The sequence below is a fragment of the Calidris pugnax genome, unplaced genomic scaffold (assembly GCF_001431845.1).
Source record: "Calidris pugnax isolate Ruff unplaced genomic scaffold, ASM143184v1 scaffold11, whole genome shotgun sequence".
Lineage (NCBI taxonomy): Eukaryota > Metazoa > Chordata > Aves > Charadriiformes > Scolopacidae > Calidris > Calidris pugnax.
Genome location: NW_015090803.1, coordinates 10,239,202 through 10,240,533, shown reverse-complemented (window position 1 = coordinate 10,240,533; position 1,332 = coordinate 10,239,202). Strand labels below are relative to the sequence as shown.

The window sequence follows — 1,332 nt, the reverse complement described above, 5'->3', positions numbered from 1 at the left end:
AATTCTCCTTTCAAACCCATGGGCAATGGAGTTGACTGACTCTAACCTAGACATTTGTCCGCTAAGGAAGAACAAAAGATTATCTCTCAGAGTTTATGTTCTGCAGTGGTCCTGGTTGCGTCGAGCTCGACCTGGCGATCTCCAGACAGCTGTTCCGCAGCAGCACAGGGGCGAGAGGGGGCCGGGGGTGGGCGAGTCCGGGGATGGAGGGGTTGCCGTCCCTGCCTGTGCCTGCCCAAAGCGGTGGCAGGGTGAGCCGCAGTGCCTGGAGAAGGTAAGAGGTATGGATTTTGCACTCAGAGGTGACGTGCACGTTTAGAAATGGATGCCATGTGTGTCAAAACCAAATCGATTCCAGTTGATATGTAAATATATATAGATATATATATATAAAAATCATCACTGAAGTTCCAGAGTAGATTTACATGTATGTAAAACCTTGGATTCTTCTAGTCCCGTCAGACACACACCTCCTTCCTCCACGTAACCCCGTGGCTTGACCTTGTCAAGGGCGAAATCTGAATTTAATCTCGTCTTGAAAAATGCTATGAGTTTTAAAGTAGTGGATTAGCTGAGTAATATTGTAATCGGTCCCTGTTAATTTTTTTTTCTTTCATTCTTCTGTTCTGAAACCATATTTTCACTTGGCGGTCGGTCAGATTGAGCATTCGGGAGAGCTGGAGGCGTTTCTCTTTGTTTATGTAGACACTGAAGAAGAATTCCCTTTCTAACTCTCTAATCTGATATTTGGTGTAAGGGCATCTCTTTTTACGGGTACGTTGTCCACCTGTGGAGTGAAAAAAGGCAGAAAGCGGTTGAGACCCGGCGGTGGCCGGCGGCGGGGGCTGAGGAGGGGTGGTGGCGGTGGGGGGACACACTCAAGCAAAACGCATTAATATGAAAAAGAAGCGTTTTGCCCGCTCCGGGCCGGCCTTGGCAGGTCCGAGGCTGGTCGCCAGCCCTTCGCCTTGTCGGGTACGGGCAGTAGCCTTGTCGCCCGGGACCCGTGGCCGCCCCGGGGCAGCGGGCAGGGCGAACCCCCCGCCGAGACGCGGGGATCCGGCCTCTCTGCCTCGGCGGGGAGGGCGGCCGGAGGAAGGGGGTGGTGGCGGGGGGTTCCTGCGGATTTCACGACCCGGAGGAAAGCCTTTGTAAGCTGGGAGCAGCCATCACCTGGCTGCCCGCAGCAGGCAGCGCGGCACCGGGCAGGGGGACCCAGTGCCCAGCTCTCCCCCAGCCCGGACCCCTTCGGATCTGGCCCCCGTTCCCCAGACTAAGCCCAGCTCTACGTCCCCAGCAGAGGAAAAGCCCCAGAGCCCGGGGCTAAGGCGC

General features: G+C 55.5%; 2 protein-coding genes across 2 annotated transcripts in view; both read right to left on the bottom strand.

Annotated features, from left to right (window-relative positions):
* Positions 1-1,332, bottom strand: part of HOXA10 (homeobox A10) — a 25,960-nt gene that overhangs the window by 13,717 nt on the left and 10,911 nt on the right. The window lies entirely within an intron of this gene.
* HOXA11 (homeobox A11) overlaps positions 10-1,332 on the bottom strand; it is a 12,205-nt gene continuing 10,882 nt past the window's right edge. Inside the window, exon 3 of the mRNA XM_014937795.1 lies at positions 10-787. Coding sequence (XP_014793281.1) covers positions 555-787 — 233 coding nt within the window. The 3' untranslated portion in view covers positions 10-554. The remainder of the gene's footprint in view (positions 788-1,332) is intronic.